General features: G+C 42.8%; 1 protein-coding gene across 2 annotated transcripts in view; it reads right to left on the reverse strand.

Annotated features, from left to right (window-relative positions):
- Positions 1-15051, reverse strand: part of notch1b (notch receptor 1b) — a 42884-nt gene that overhangs the window by 1277 nt on the left and 26556 nt on the right. The window contains exons 17-34 of one of the 2 annotated variants that reach the window (XM_032515450.1): positions 14428-14580; positions 13657-13885; positions 12859-13060; positions 12318-12471; positions 11993-12177; positions 11196-11328; positions 9774-10031; positions 9326-9438; positions 8242-8813; positions 7709-8143; positions 7321-7469; positions 5227-5440; positions 4805-4895; positions 4374-4536; positions 2535-2833; positions 1879-2029; positions 1642-1739; positions 1-1540 (exon numbers count right to left, since the gene is read on the reverse strand). The exon at positions 1-1540 is cut by the window's left edge and continues 1277 nt beyond it. In XM_032515450.1, coding sequence (XP_032371341.1) covers positions 161-1540; positions 1642-1739; positions 1879-2029; positions 2535-2833; positions 4374-4536; positions 4805-4895; positions 5227-5440; positions 7321-7469; positions 7709-8143; positions 8242-8813; positions 9326-9438; positions 9774-10031; positions 11196-11328; positions 11993-12177; positions 12318-12471; positions 12859-13060; positions 13657-13885; positions 14428-14580 — 4979 coding nt within the window. In that variant the 3' untranslated portion in view covers positions 1-160. Of the gene's footprint in view, positions 1541-1641; positions 1740-1878; positions 2030-2534; positions 2834-4373; positions 4540-4804; positions 4896-5226; positions 5441-7320; positions 7470-7708; positions 8144-8241; positions 8814-9325; positions 9439-9773; positions 10032-11195; positions 11329-11992; positions 12178-12317; positions 12472-12858; positions 13061-13656; positions 13886-14427; positions 14581-15051 lie in introns of both variants that reach the window. The other variant, XM_032515449.1, reaches the window with a different exon arrangement.

Raw genomic sequence — 15051 nt, forward strand, 5'->3', positions numbered from 1 at the left:
AAAATGGATGAAACACAGGTGTTGCTGTTAGTAGAAAAGCATATAAAAAATGTCCTATTAAATTGTGTTTGCTCTTTTCTCCTTCTTTTTTCAACAAAGAGTGCCTTTTTTTTATAAAAAAATATACAGCAGCTCATCTGGGTGCAATGATACAAGCTTTTTATTTAAACTTTTCAGGTATATGTCCAATCTGAGACTGCATGCTGGTCGGTGGACTTGAAATGCTCTCTGACCAGTCAGACATGTTGGAATGAGGAGATGAACTTGACCACTGATCGGGGGAGCTGGGGGAGGGGGTCAGAAAGGGGTGGTCAGGCACCTGGACCTGATGGTTTGGGGTGTTGTCCATGGGCCCTGAATAGCTGTGCTGGGAGGGTGGAGTAAGGAACTGGTTGCTGGGCATTGACTGGTTGATGGAGGAGGGCATCATCTGGGTCTCCTGCGGCAGGATGGTGTGGATGGGCATGCTGGAGTTGCCGGTGCCTTGCTGGAGCTCCGGGGAACTGAGCTCTCCGCTGATGAAGTTCTGGCTGTTGGTCGTGTTAGAGTTCTGGTGCTGCAGCTGGATGCTCTGTTGTTGTTGTTGCTGCTGCTGCTGCTGCTGTTGGAGCTGCTGCAGGTTCTGCATCTGCTGCATCTGCTGAGCCTGCTGCTGCATCATGTGGGGCTGTGGAGCCAGTCTTGTATTCTGGATCCCCTGGTAGGTCATCATCTGAGACAGGCTGGTGTTGGGGTGGCCGTTGTGGACGGAGGTCATCATCCCATGCTGCCCTCCTGGGTGCAGACCTCCCTGACCACCCGGTGCTCCTCTCATTGGGTTGAACTGGCTTGGCTGGCTCATGTTGCCGTGCATCCTGGACAGCCAATCACACTGGCCATTTATAGCGCCCTGGACACCGGAGCCAGACACAGGCAGATGGGTAAGACGGGGAGGCAGGGGGTCAAACTGCATCCGAGCCAGCTCCTGCTTGTTTGGCATCACCATGTGGTTTACGGACAGGTGTGGATCAGACATACCCTGCAGGTGGTTCAAGGATACCGATGGCGACTGTTGGAAAGGTGAGGTCATCATGGGCGGCGAGGCCACATCAGAAACATAGCCGTGTGGAGACTCCAACGAGTCGACTGGCGACAGTACACCTGAGCCGTCCAGGAGGTTCCCGGATTTCCCGTCCTGCGAATTCTTCTTCTTTACCTTCATGTCTTTGCCCTCCTTGCAGCCGATGCCCTTGGCGCTAGGCTTACGTGCCTTTTTGCCCTGGCCTTGAGGCTGGGGCTGCTTCATGCTGCCCAGGTAGCCGTTGGGCGAGCAGAGAGGGGGTGATAATGTGGTGCTGAGTGACCCATGCATGTGAGGACTCCGTACCAGGTTGTAATCGTCCAGCAGCCGCACAATGTCATGGTGCATTCTCTCCTGTGCAATGTCTCTGGGTAGGCGGTCCATGTGGTCAGTTATTTCTCTGTTAGCAAAGTGGTCCAGTAAGACCTTGGCAGACGCGTAGCTTCCTTCCCTGGCAGCCAAAAATAGAGGGGTTTCCTCCTGTGGCAGACAGAAAGAAGACAACATGTTAAGAGATTCACAGATGGGCGGAAAGATGTTTCACAGAACTAAGAGCAGGAAGAGACAGTTTGCTTTTTTACCTTGTTGTTTTGCATGTCTTTGTTGGCACCGTTCTTGAGAAGCACAATTGCGGCCTCCACATTATTAACTGCTGCGGCCCAATGTAGGGCTGATTTACCTGCAGCGACAAAAACAGTGTTATTAGATCTTGTTAGAATTTTGATGCATTTATGGCTATTTCACATTTGACTACATTCAGCACTACATTGCAATTACTTTTAGGCCCCTAGATGTGGCATTAAAAAGAGAATCTTTACCAAAATCATCAATTGCATTGACATCAGCGTGGCAGTTTATGAGCTCCTCCACCATGCCCTCCACTCCTGCCAGCCTGGCAGCCAAGATCAGGGGTGTAGTGCCATCATGCATGCGGGCATCCAAGTCTGTGGCGCGGTTTCTTATCAGAATCTATGGAGACATAGAATAGGTTACTCCTTATAAAATAAACAGGATTCCACTGACATAATCTAAGTTTCATACTTTCAAGGTTGACTCAGTTATTATAATAACAAATAACAATTTACCATATGAGTAACTTTAGGTAATTCTAACCTCTGGTAATTCTGGTCTGCAATAGTATGCAGATAAATTGACAGCTATACTTTTCTGCAGCTCGATGGACTGTGAAGTGACGAATTTATCATGTCAGAAAAATAGTTTTAAAAAATGACGATCACAGTTTCCAGGAGCCAAAGGTGATATCTTTGATTGTTTTTGATTGTTTTGTCTGACTAACAATTATTCAATTAAATAGCATATAAAACAAAGGAAAGCAGCACATTTGAGAGCTAGAAAGAACCTAATGTTTGGTGTATAAGATATTGACTAATCCTTACTTTAATTTCAGGACAACTAATATAACTATACCACCAAGGAAATAATGGGGTATTACATTTGGCATATGAGAACCCACCTGGAACACGCCCTGGGCATCAGCTGCCACAGCAGCATGCAGAGGCGTCCTGCCCATGTTGTCCTGGACGTTGGCATCAGCGCTGGCCTCCAGCAGGCGTTTGGCAGCGTCAGAGCGGGCGTAGCGGGCGGCCAGGTGAAGAGCGGTTTCACCTGTGCGGTCAGTCTGGTTGTGAAGGTTAGCGCCCTGGTAGATGAAGTCGCTGATCACATTAGCAGACGCATCCTCCTCTTCCTCACTGTTGCCTGTTTCTAAACCTCCCCCGCTGCAGGATGCAATCATCAGCGGTGTGAATCCATCTGGACAGAGAGGGGAGGGAGAAATAAAAGAGGTATATGAAAAAAAGCCACTTGTAGGTAACAGACTGCACGGTCAGCAGAACACAGGCTGCTACAGAAAGACAGGAGCCTGCACTTCAAAGCAGCAGGCAGATCAAAACCAAAGAAACAAACAAATCGAATGGGGATTTGACACTTTTGCCTGGGTTGAATCATCACAGCTCTCTCTTTTTCGATAATGGATTCTGATCAAGGCCCCGGCACAAGAGAAGCTTCAGAAGGAAAGCGTAGCTAGGGGGATAGAGGCCGGGGCTTGCTAAAGCTACACCGCTGCAAAAATGAAGCATTAATATCTAACTGTGAGAGGCAGCTCAGTCAGTCGACTTGAATAGGTTTTCTCCTCTTCAAAAGGATAGCAAGCCCCAGATCTAGCAGATTTGGTCAATTCAAGTGCATCGATCCACGACGGGGGGAAAAAGTGTGCTCTCAACTTGTTAACCCCATTACTTTGATTTTCATAGCTTTTCTTCAGGGAGTTTGGCACTTACTACAAAATTGGGTTTTTGCATTTGATGCCTTCATTGGTTTTTGTAATGTGAAATAGAAAAAACCAGAGGCCCATTACTGGTCAAATGATTAATCTGATCAGGAATCAGTGTTTTCCCTCAGGCGCCTGGCTTCCAGCCGGCTGCTTTGAAGAAGATCCTTTACCCTGAGGACATGGGGCTTTAGCAACTCCTACATGCGCGATTACACACACGCACACAGAAGAAATGTGAATCAATCCAGACACACATGCATTCATGCACATACACACACTAGAAAGGTGAAAATGTGTGAAATAAGTTGTGCTGAAAAGAAGTGCAATGAAAAATAAAGCGTTTGTAGCGTTGCGCTGTTGTTAATTAACATGCAGGTTTCTGATTCGTGGAAAGCTCTTATAGTAAGGGCTCAGGATTATAAGTGGGACTTTGGTTTGAAATGGTGAGAACACTGTAGCACACACACACACACACACACACACACACACACACACACACACACCTCTAGAATTAACTGCTAAATACTTTTTAGGCTTGTCACCTGTTAAAAATAAATCACTGTCTTCTTGTGACCCCTACTGCCGTGCTGTGGACATAAGTGTGAGCAGTTCTACCAAAGCATAGTTTTTCTTTCTCAAATGATTTAATTTGAAGTATTTTTAGTGGTCTGAAGAGAGGAAACAATCCAGTACCAGTACAGAAAAAAGAAATGAGTAAAGTCTAATTTTATGCAACAGAAAACAATTATTTTTGTTCATTATACCATTAATCGTCTTAAATAAGTCACAATTTCTTCCTAAAAGTGATTCCATACATTATTTCACACACAATTAGAGCTATGCTGATGTATTAAACAATTACATTTGGAATATGTCTTTTTTTAACAAAGACAGCCGAGTCGAAAATTCACCAAATTAAGACCACATCCAGTGATTCTTTCCACACGCGTCCACGTACAGCACAGAACTCCCAACCACTTTCTTAATAGAAAATAAGTAAGTAAGTGTTAAGTCACCCACCTGGTCCCCGGACATTAACATCCATGCAGTCATTCTCAATCTCGCCCTGAGGGGGTGTGGGAGCGATGGAGGGGATGCGCAGGTCAGCGGCGTCCAGGTGCTGCTGTGTCCACTGGCGGTGGTCCGTCTGGTCGTTTACCTCCAGTATAGCCTGCTCGTCAAACTGCTAAAACAGGGACAGAATGAGGTTAGAAAACTGAGAAAACCACTTATTATAATTTAACAAAAATCAAATTTTCATTTAATGAGATAATAAAATTATTCAAAAACAATCTTCAGAAAAAAGTACAATAATGTAATTTTCATATCCCATATAAGGAATGTGAAAATTCCAGAATTAGTTTTTGTAAGAAATTGTTTAAAAAGTTTAAAAAAATAAATAAACATATACCTAAAAGTTTTGTTGGTGTGTAATGATTCTATTTCCTTACCCTGAAGCGTTTTGCATCCGAAGGCTCGTCTTCTCCCCATTCATTCTGGGTGTCATCCATGAGTGAAATGTCTGAAGTGTTTTTCAGTGGCCTGTGATGAAGCAGAAATCCCAGTAAAAATCCATGTTCTCTAATGCTTCCATCTCATCCGAGCCACTCACCATTAATGGTGCAGCAATGGCAAAAAACAAAAGCATTGATTAAATCCATACCCCACCCCTTTGCCCCAACAAGTCAATTAATGCGCACCTAAACCCACTATGCCATTATTATTAATGATCCAGGCGAAACCCTCCTTTCCCAAATTTGACTGATAACCAGTTATACCCATTTTGACCATCAGAACTAGCCCCTCACCTGACCCACAAAGAAACAGGTACCAAATGGTACAGAGCGCCACTGGTGAATAAATGTAAACTTACTTTAATCCCACCGAATCCTCTCCGACAGGCTCACGTCTCTTCTTCTTGCTTGTCTCTGTGGTCTTGAAGCCCTCGGGGAGCCAGAGGCGCCCGTGTTCATGGCGGCGCTTTCGTGCAGCCACCATCCCCACTCCGAGGAAGGCTAGTATCCCTACGCCGCCCAGGACCAAGTAGATTGGATAGGGGTCCGGTGGAGGCTGTGGGTCCACACCGCCTGGTAGGGAAAGGGACAGCATGGTCAAGATGGGCCGAGGAACCGACGCGGACCAACGGAAGATAGACCGGGACACCTAGGACCAGCCGCTGCTCGAGCAGAGCTAGTCCGGCTCTTCCTCGCCTCGCGGTTCCCACTCCAAAACACACCGCAGTCAGCAGCGAGCGCCAGAAACTGACTGAGGATGCTCACCGTTTGTAAAGCTAGCTTCTATCTATTCAGTAATAATCAGAATTGCTAACCACTTTTTATCAAAAAAGAAAAAAAAAGGGATGGGGCGTGATAAAAAAAGAAGAAAAAAAGGGGGGGCAAACACCAGCACCTCCTCTCTCCCTTTTCAACCCAGGGTACCAAGAGACAACTTTACCATTTCTTCTTAAGAGAAAAAAAGGAGGGGGATTAATGAACTTCAAATTACTGCACGCGCTTTAAGCTGTAAAGACGAAGGATTTATTAGGATTTTCGAGATAACAAAGACTCCCAACTTCTAGCACACTCCCGATCAATTTTTCCCCTTCTCTTTTTTTTTCCACTAACGATTTTGAAATGATAAACTCCCCCAACCTAAACCCTTAGAGATGCATTAAGTCCTGGTATTACATTCAGTGAGGTGAAGGTTGCAGCAGCCCCTCACACTGTGGGATGAAGTGTGTGTGTGTGCATGTGAGAGTGTGCTATGTGTGGATGTATATGTGTACATGTCTATGAAAGGAAGACAGAAACCGAGACAGAGATAGAGTGTTACATTGTGTGAGTAGGGGGTTGGATGAGTTGATTTGCAGCAATTAACCATTTTGGAGCCTGAAGCCAGTGGATTTACACACAGAGAGAAGGATTGATTGTTTAGGCCATGAGATTCACAATTGCATTTGTTCACCGCTGCATAACAAATACACAATCAAAGAGTGGTAGGGTTAGGACCCGACCAGAGGGCACAACGGATACTTCCAGTTTGAGTGTGGAAGAGCACGTGTCTTATCCACTTGTGCATGAGTATGTATGTGTCAAGACTAAAGGAAGGCCTTTAAGGCTCATAACGGTGGATCGCGTTTATCTTACATTACAACTAATCCTTGTGCAAACTTTTCAGTTGTGTTTTAGATTTTTCTCTGACCATTTGCGGGTGCTTTTGGTTTCGACACATATGAAAATCATTTACCAGAGTCTTGGATCGTATTTGAGTAGTGCAACTGTCACAGAGAACATCAACTCTGCATCAAAGTTTGTGTGGTTATGCAGTTTAAAAGATGACGCTGGCGATATTCGATATGCTTACTGTTGTCAACGAATGAATCCCATGAAGACGAAAACCACTAATACGTTAGTTTGTCTTTCAACTTTATCATCTTTACATACATGTATATAGTTTTCATCCTAGTTCCCTTTCACAGCTGGGCACTACAGTTTTCAGCAAATGTTACTCAAATAGTAATACAAATTCATTTGTTGTGCACTAGTTTCAGGGGTGGATTAATACCCTTTGGTGGACTAGGGAGTATCTCCAGCAGCAGGATGGTGTATATGGAATTGACTAAAAATGAACTGTCGCCCAGTGCAACATGTTGCTCCTTGATGTGTGTTTCAATAGTGTTTATACAAGTGCAGATTACCACACAATGAGTTGATGACCACTATAATGAATTATACATCTCAAATGAGTTTTAAAAATATGCAAAAGGACTTAATAGCGTACAGAGAGAATAAAAAAAATGGATGGTGGGAATCATTTAGAAAATATGTCCAAAAACCTAAAAATGCAAAAATGTATTGAGGATCTGTAATTATGGACTAACACACGCTGGTATGGCCATTTAACTTCAGTATAATATGTATATACACATTTTCTTTGACTCATGCAAACAAGTGTGGGATGTACTCACTAAAGACAGCTTCAATGGTGTAGGGAACATCCAGTTTGCCACTGGAGGCCAAAGCCCCGAGGAAAGCTGCGGCATCATTGGTGCTCTGGAAACACTCAGTGGATTGCTGGAAGCACTGCCGGTTGTCCACCTCCAAGTGGACGACTGAACTACAGACAGAAAAGAAAGCACATACTCAAATTGTGTAAATAAAAGATACATATATATATATACATACACACACACATATATATATATATATATATATATACACACATATATATATATACATACATACATACACATACATACATACATATATATATATATATATATATAAAAGGGGATGGCTTCTTTTACGATTTTACACTATAAATGAAATTGAATTAAATCAAATTTTCTTGCTCACCCTTTAATCTGCAGGTGATCCAGCTCCCTCCTCAATCTTCTGCTCTCGTCTGCCCCATCATACAAGCTCCTCTTCACCACGTTCAGCACCTTGACAGGAACCTCGGACCACGAATCCACTGAGCGCTTAACGTTGTACTTCTTCAGCTCGTGTTCGTTCCCGTAGTACGGGTATACCATCATCTCGCCCATGGTGTCCTTCCTGAATATCACATTGGTACGGAGGACGCGGCTCAGCTCTCGCAGGAAGCCAAAGGAGTTGTTGAGGAGCTGCTCTGGGGTGATGTGGACCACCAGGACCAACTGTCCCACGGCCAGCTTCTCGGGCATGTTGTTGGCACAGTCCAAGCCGTCCCACTCGCACTCAGCATTGTTGCAGCCCTGGTCGCAGTGGCCGTCAGCGTAGTGATCCTTGCAGTACTGGTCATACAGAGGACTAAAGAAAAAAAGGTAAAGTCAGGGGTACTCTAATTTGGATTAAATTAATGACATTTGAATTTTAATCTTATCTACCTAGTTACAAACACCACTTACTTGCACTGTCCCTCCAGATTTTGACAGTCAAACCCGTCGTAGAGACATCCAGCGTTGTCACACTGTGAATCGCACTTTCCGTTGTTGAAGTATCGCCAGCACTGCAGCGAGGCAGAGCAGTTCTTCCACGGATCGTCAAAGTTGAGCGAGCAGTCTCCGTTGTCCCAGCCGCACGCGTGGTTGTTACAGAGCACGTCGCAGAACTTGTTGTGCTTAGCTTCTTCACAGAGCGAAATGTTGCAGGTGACCTCCACCTCAGACGGCGGCGGGATGTCGTGTCCGAACCCTCCTTGGAAGCTGTAATCAAGGATGTGGCATCGGAGACCGTTGAAGTTTGTGGGGCAGACGCAGTGGTAGTATGGCGTCTCAGTGGTGTATTCACACGTGCCACCGTTGTAGCAGGGGTTGGAATTACAGGGGCTGTCGGTGGGATACTGGCACTCAGGCCCAGTGAATGACGGGGCGCACAGACACTTGGGACTCTTGTGGCCGGAGATGCAGGTGCCTCCATTGCGGCAGTGAAGACTGCCACAGGCCTGGGCGTCATATTCACATGTGGAACCAGTAAAGCCCTGGATAAAAAAAATATGAACAAAAACAACATATAACAACATAACATTTTAACATAACAAATTTATTTTAGCAAATACCTCAGAGCTTACTACCTTTCAACTATAAAAAGTAAGGCGGAAGCTAATGATTATTTTCATTGTCAATTTGGTTCATGATTAATTAATTAGCTGTTTGATCTATGAAATGTCAGAAAATGTCAACAAAAAAAATGAAAAATGTCATGTTTCCCAAAGCCCAAGATGATGTCCTTGAATGTCCATTCAGTTTGTGTCACAGAGTGAAGAAACTAGAAAATATAAACATTTACTGTAAGAAGCTGGAATCAGAGAATTTTTTTAATTTCTTTTATAAACAATGACTCAAACCGATTAATTGATCACCAAAATAGTTTGTGATGGATTTAATAGTTTACAACTAATCGATTAATCTTTGCAGCTCTATTAAAACAATATATATTGTGTGTGTGTGTGTGTGTGTGTCTGTGTGCGTGTACGTGTGCGTGGCTACTTACAGGAGGACATTTGCAGATGAAGCCATGTGGGGTGTTACTGGCTACAGCACAGGTCCCTCCATTGCGACACGGTTTTCCCTTACATCCATCAAACACTGTGTCACAGCGTTGGCCTGTCAGAAGTCAAACAAAAAAATGTGTTAATATTATGTAATTGTAACCAAAAATAACCTCATATTTTCCACAATGATTTCAGTTTAAGGCAGCAACGTATTATATATATATATAAAAAATCTATGTATTTATTGACTATGTTCTTGGTTATTCGTTTAGGCCAATAAAATGTGAGAAAACAGTAAAATGTGTCAGTAAAATATCCCAAAAGTTGTTTTGTCAAACCAACACCCAAAGAATTCTACTCAGACATGGCATGGGAATCGAAAAACAATTCTCATTCTCTAAACTGACACAAAATGGCGGACCAGGTAACCCCTGAGCAGCTGTTCACCTGTGTATCCGGTGCGACACTCGCAGCGGTAGTTGTTGGTGAGCTGGATGCAGCTGTGCGTGCCCCGCTGGTCACAGGGGTTGGAGAGGCACTCGTTGATGTCTCCTTCGCAGCGCTCCCCTACGTATCCCGCAGAGCAGATGCAGTGGTAGCCTCCGACTCGATCCACGCACTTCCCTTTGTTGAAACACTTGGGCTCTTTGGTGACTGGGTCGGTGAACGGGTTGCAGTCGTCGATGTTTATCTCACAGTGCACACCTGAGGGAGGGGAATGGCGGAGGAAGAGGGACAAGTAAGCTTTCCATAGAAACTTTTGCTCCTTGTTGTATTCGCAACATGTAATCTGTGATGTTCAATGCATTCCTGGGACACTCTTGTGATAATGTTATCTACTTAACTGGTGTAACCATTTTCTCTCAACCGGATGACATTCAACAACCATTGAAAGATTATTTGTGAGATTAAACAGAGCGCTCTACACATAAATGACTGATCTATAGCCACAGAAAAAAAACAGTGATGTATGAAAAACTGCCTCATAATTCCCTCAGTAATACAAAATGTCTCAAGGCTGAATTGCATTATGGTCCAATGAGGGTAACGCCAATGAAAAAAATCATATCTCTTGTCCTTGTATGATTGCAGACTGATGTTGTTTTCTTTTGTAAGAATGTATCAACGTTTAGCTTGTAAAAAAATAGTAAATATTGATTATAATAAATCTATGATACAATCATTCAGGTGAAAATCTGATTTGTAAAATGACATTTGCAGCGCAAACACACTACAGATAAAAATAATTAAAAATGTGGATATTTCTCAGTAAAGATTGGAAAAAAAACAAATAGGTTAGAGGTGTGGTAACTGTGTCTTTATATCTTACAGGCCTTATTGTGCCAAAAATATTATCTGGCCTAAAGTTTAAAAAAAGAGAAAAGGTTTGAGGTGTCCAGAAATGAATCACATAAATTCAAATGGAAACTTAAAAACAGTGACAAATAAATAGAATTTCATGTTTAGATGCTTTAGTTTAAAACCAAGCAGGACATGACACAGGGAAGGGATTCCTTAAGTTTTTTTTTTTAAACAATGAGTCTTAAAATTGTTAATCTAAAAAATGACTATTTTAAGATGTTTTTGTTTTGTTTTTTTAATCAAAATATCTTTCAACATGTCGGCTTTTTTGGGACACACCCAAGTCCGCTGGCACTTTGGGCTGAACTACAACACACACTCCCTTCATGTGTGAGAGAAAAATCAATGGTGTATTTGACAAGTAGAGAAAAGGATGGAGGCAAGTCGGGAGGAGTTTTGCAGACATGCCCTGACTGCTTTTAAGCCCTAATTAATTAAGTGTACAGACAAGGAGGAGAGGATGGAGAGGCGGAGTGGTGTGGAGGAGTGTGTGTGGGGTCCACTGACCTTGGGTTCCCCGGGGACAGGAGCATTTGTAGGTATTGATCAGGTCAATGCAGGTGCCCCCGTTCTGGCACGGCTGGGAGAAACATTCATTGATCTCGTCAGAGCAGTTGGTCCCCACATATCCTGGCATGCACTGAGAGAGAGAAGTAACAAGACAGAGAAGAAACGAGAAGAAGAAGTTGAGGAGGAAAAGAAGGAAGGGAGAAGAGAGGGGAAAGTTTAATCAATGTCTGACATGAAACAAAGATGTTTTTTGTTTACCTGGCTGTTTTCTGGCCTGCATCCTGCCAAGGCCAGCAGATCCTTTATTGCAGAGGAGATTAACACAACCAAGCTTTGTGTCTTCTATTTATAACCAGGTCTCTTTATAAGGACTGCCTAGAATTGTTTTAGCTTAAAGGAAGCCTGCTGTACATTCAGGCATTTTAACAAACTCATGACACAAAATTGGGGTTTGAGATTTAAAAATAATTTTAGATGATGTAAAAAGACCTTTAAACGTCCAAGTAGAGTGGCCTTTAAGACTAAATTTGCAATTAAAATTAAAATTAACATTGTATGATTGTGCTGATTGTCACTGGAAAATGGCAACATTAATTGAGGTTTAATTAAATTGCAGCAAGTTACTATGAAAGGTAAAATGTTATCATTATATTTAGACCTGATGCACTCTGATAGCGTTAAAAAGGATTGCACATTATGCCTAAATTAATCCTTCAGTAGCATTTAAAATGCAATGTAAAATTGAATTACAATCAAATCAAACTACATGCGTTGTTTACTTTGGGTGCTGTTACCTTGCAGGTGTATCCACCTAAAAAGTCAGTACAGGTGGCTCCGTTTTGGCAGGGGTTTGGGGTGCATTCGTCCACCTGCTCCTCACAGTAACTTCCAGTATATCCAATCTGGCAGTGGCAGTAGTGAACGTTTCCTGCGTCCAGACACTGACCCGAGTTACGACACAGATGGGCAACGTCAACTCCTAAGCAGAAAGGATGGAAAAGTGGGCTTTTTATTGTTTTAATTTTCACCAACACACTAGCTCACAACCAATATATGATAATTTTGATTTGAATATACAAAAGAGCACCTTTGGCCAAACCCAGGTTACTCCCAACTAACCTCTCTGTTTGGCTGCCACTTCACAGGAGACACTTGGGACATCACAATAAAGTCCCGTCCAGCCAGTCTCACACTCACAACTGTAGGTAGTTCCCCTCTGCCAGCAAGTTCCCCCGTTCTTACAGGGTGACGAGTCGCACCAACGAACTAAGGCCTAAAAGGTGCAAAAACAGTCTCAACCTGAATAGATTCTACCAATTTAAATATCCCAGGAACGCTTTGATTGGGTGATTTGCAGGACAAAACAAGTATACAAGTCAAAATCATTATAGCGTATTTTAGTGTTAAGCAGGTCCTACTACAAAATGGTTGTAGAAATCAAAGGCTAGAGAAACAACAGCAATACATTAAGTAATACATTAAGAAATTAACACATTCAGTTTTCCACCACATTCATCCCAGTTTGTACCTAGACAACATTTGACTTGCCAATCACCAAAACAAAGTTTACTTTTAAAAGACTTGATAAGAGAAGTGACTGGAGTAAAATTTCAAAGACAGATAGGCTATCTCAACGTACAGCCACTCTCCACCCTCCTACCTGACAGTTGAGTCCGATGTATCCGTGCGGGCAGGTGCACTTGTAGGTGCCGTAGCTGTCCTGGCAGGTGCCGCCGTTCAGACAGGGTTTGGAGTCACACTCGTTGATGTCATGCTGGCAGTAGCTCCCAGTAAAACCCGGCGGACATAAACAGGTGAAGGTGTTGATGTCGTCCACACAGGTGCCACCATTGAAGCAGGAGCTGCAGAAAAAAAAGATGTTTAATGAAATTCACCAAAAAGAGTTGTAAAGTATTCTGCAGCTTTTTAGGAAGAAGAAAGGAAGAGAGCAAATCATAAAACCTCTCATTACCTGAACATGCAGGCTAATTCACATCTGATTTGTCCACAGTTAACTAATAGCAAATATTTCTTTTCCAGAAATGCCCCACGTCAAATTCAAACTCCCACTGGGGAGCTGCTTTGATGGTGTTTAGGGAAACCAGTCTTGGTATTTTAACAAATAATAGTTACAAGCTCATTTAGAATACAGACTACTAAACCTTGTGTTTATAGGGCAGCTGCAATACAAGAGATGTTGAATTCAGCTTGTGTTCATCAATATTCCACCAGAGGGGGCAGTGGTGGACAAGAAAATGGAGTCTACATTAACATTAAGTGGATGAAAGTGAACCTGTTGATCAGAACAGATGCCTTTACCCACCAATCTGTGTAAATACAGACAAGGACCAGTGCTAACCTGTCTGATTTATCTCTTAAAATAAAGCCGTAGGGTTTGAATCTGATATACTGAGCTCTTGATACTAGTACGGTGCTATGTGATCTGTGAGCTCTGTACCTCTCAGTGCAGTCAGGAGTGTTATTTTCACAGTGGATCCCACTGAAGCCGGGCGGGCAAGTACATGTGTAGCTGTTGACGCAGTCGGTGCAGTTGGCTCCATTCTTGCACGGGTTGCTCTCACACTCGTTGATGTCCTCCTCGCACTTTGTGCCCCGAAAGCCGGGCAGGCAGGTGCACAGGAAGCCGTTCACCTCATCCTTACAGAGGCCTCCGTTGCTGCAGGGGTCTGTAGGAGGAGGGGTGACGGAAAACATTACACTTAGCTCAGTGCATGTGTTTTGAGGTCCCTGATAAATGCAGCTTTTGGTTTGCAGTGAGTCTAAAGTAGAGCGGGACGATTAATCAAAAATGTATAAACATTGAAATTCTGAAGATGTTATCGACATATGTTTCCCATGACGATAATTTCGAGAATATATTACTATTGACCGGCCTACTTTCTCCTTAAAAACCTTCTACCGCGTGTGTAGTCACATGACTTCGTTTTGACCAGTCAGCCTCATGGAAAGCATAATGGAGGATAACTCAAACATCACAACTGAGCAACTTGTGCCCAAAACAACAGCAGCGTCTGTTGTCTGGAAACATTTTAACTTCAGAAAAAATGATTTAGAACAATGTGTTTATTCAATGTGTTCATTTATCCTTATCGAGGTAAAAAGTGCAATTAATCGTTATTTTGATTTTGGGTCATAAAGTGCAGCCCTAATCTAAAGCGTATACTTTATTAAGAAAATGAAGAAAAGGGAGAGAAACTGGAGAACGTACTGGGCTTGCAGTCATCGATGTTGCTATCACAGTTGCGTCCAGTGAAGCCTAGTTTGCAGACACAGCGGTAACTGCCCAAAGTGTTCTGGCAGGTTGCACCATTGCGACAGGGATTCTTCACACACTCTTTGATGTCCACCTCACATGTTTGGCCTTGGTGGAGTGGAAACAGGAAGATAATGTAAATTTCACAGTGGTACAAAACAAATACACATGGGTAACAGGATAAGATAGACAACACTTAGTTGATTCCCAGGAGGGAGTAATGAGTATGTATGTCTATAAACCATCCATTTACTATAGTTTTAATATTTTAATCTATAGAATTGTAGTCTATTTTTCCTATTTTTTAGAGAAAGGCACGCCATTTCACTGTGTAGTGTATGTGACAAATAAATGTGATTTTATTTCTGATTTTATATAAATACACACAAGAAAAATACAAATCCTCTGCACAGCATACAATTCAGTAAGGTATTGGTCAAATTCAGACAAAATGTGAAAACATCCAAGAAGAGAAAAGGATGTGTCGCACACCAAAACTCAGTTCTAGATGAGACCCATTCAAATTGTTTTTCTTTTCTGTTCTTCATTTTCAGTATTATTATGTTCAGCATTTTTTCA

This window comes from Etheostoma spectabile, chromosome 5 (assembly GCF_008692095.1).
Source record: "Etheostoma spectabile isolate EspeVRDwgs_2016 chromosome 5, UIUC_Espe_1.0, whole genome shotgun sequence".
Taxonomy (NCBI): domain Eukaryota; kingdom Metazoa; phylum Chordata; class Actinopteri; order Perciformes; family Percidae; genus Etheostoma; species Etheostoma spectabile.